This window comes from Corvus brachyrhynchos, unplaced genomic scaffold (genome assembly GCF_000691975.1).
Source record: "Corvus brachyrhynchos isolate BGI_N302 unplaced genomic scaffold, ASM69197v1 scaffold47, whole genome shotgun sequence".
NCBI lineage: Eukaryota > Metazoa > Chordata > Aves > Passeriformes > Corvidae > Corvus > Corvus brachyrhynchos.
In genome coordinates this window covers 1604533-1605833 of record NW_008239292.1, presented here as the reverse complement: position 1 = coordinate 1605833, position 1301 = coordinate 1604533, and the positions used below count along the sequence as shown (strand labels likewise).

General features: G+C 52.7%; 1 protein-coding gene across 2 annotated transcripts in view; it reads left to right on the top strand.

Moving 5' to 3' along the window:
• The window catches only part of KPNB1 (karyopherin subunit beta 1), a 28912-nt gene that overhangs the window by 24740 nt on the left and 2871 nt on the right, over positions 1 to 1301 (top strand). For both annotated transcript variants that reach the window (XM_017740541.1, XM_008638485.2), the window contains exons 16-17: positions 558 to 701; positions 779 to 884. In XM_017740541.1, the coding sequence (XP_017596030.1) occupies positions 558 to 701; positions 779 to 884 (250 nt within the window). The remainder of the gene's footprint in view (positions 1 to 557; positions 702 to 778; positions 885 to 1301) is intronic.

Below are 1301 nucleotides of genomic sequence, written 5' to 3'. Positions count from 1 at the left end.
CCTTCTGAATCTCCTGAATTCCTTCTGAATTCCCTCCTGAATTCCTTCCAGATTCCCTCCTGAATTCCAAATTCCCTCCTGAATTCTTTAATTCCTGAATTCCTTCCTTCCGAGTTCCTTCCGAGTTCCTTCCGAGTTCCTTCTGAGTTCCTTCCAAATTCCCTCCTGAATTCTTTAATTACTGAATTCCTTCCGAATTCCTTCCGAATTCCTGAATTCCTTCCTGATTTCCGTCCCAAATTCCCTCCTGAATTCCAAATTCCTTCCAAATTCCCTCCTGAATTCCTTCCTGCCTGAATTCCTGCTTGAATTCCTGCCTGAATTCCTTCCCAAATTCCTTCCTTCCTGAATTCCTTCCAAATTCCCCCCACATTTCTGGGACATTCCCAGCCATGCTGACTGCCCTGGCTCCTTAAACTCCAACATTTTACACCCCTCCCAGTGGAGAAACATTCCCAAACATCCCATACGAACCTCCCTTGCCGCACCTCCAGGCCTTTTCCTCTTTTCCTCCCTTCCCACACTGACCTGGAGCCCTTTTGGGATTCCTTTTCCAGAACGAGAACGTCCACAGGTCGGTGAAGCCGCAGATCCTGTCGGTGTTCGGGGACATCGCGCTGGCCATCGGAGGGGAGTTCAAGAAGTACCTGGACGTGGTGCTCAACACCCTCCAGCAGGCATCCCAGGCCCAGGTGGACAAGGTGAGCTGTCCCCAATCCCATGGGAGCACCCAGGGGACGTTCCCAGGGGCTCATCCCATCCTTGTGTCCGTCCCCAGTCCGACTACGACATGGTGGATTACCTGAACGAGCTGAGGGAGGGCTGCCTGGAGGCCTACACCGGGATCATCCAGGGACTGAAGGGAGACCAGGAGAACGTGCACCGTGAGTACCCCCAGGGGTCGGGGTCTTTGTTGGGATCAAGCTTGGAAAGCTTGGAAAAAAATCCTTAAAATCATCCGGTCGGTGTCACCTCCAGACCGTGTCCCTCAGTGTCACATCCACACATTTCTGGGATATTTATAACCCACCCAGTGGAGAGATATTCCCAAATATCTGACACAAACCTCCCTGAGCCTCCTTGTGGGGTTGTCACATCCATGGGCACATCCCTGCTCCGTCCCTTCCCTTAAAATCATCCAGTCACTGTCACCTCCAAACCACATCCCCAGTGCCACATCCACCCACTTTTTGGGCATTTCCAGGGATCCAGGAGTTCCCCCTGAGCCTCCTTTTGGAGTTGTCACATCCATGAGCTCATCCCTGCTCCGTCCCTCCCCGTTGGGAGCGACCACTCAGAGC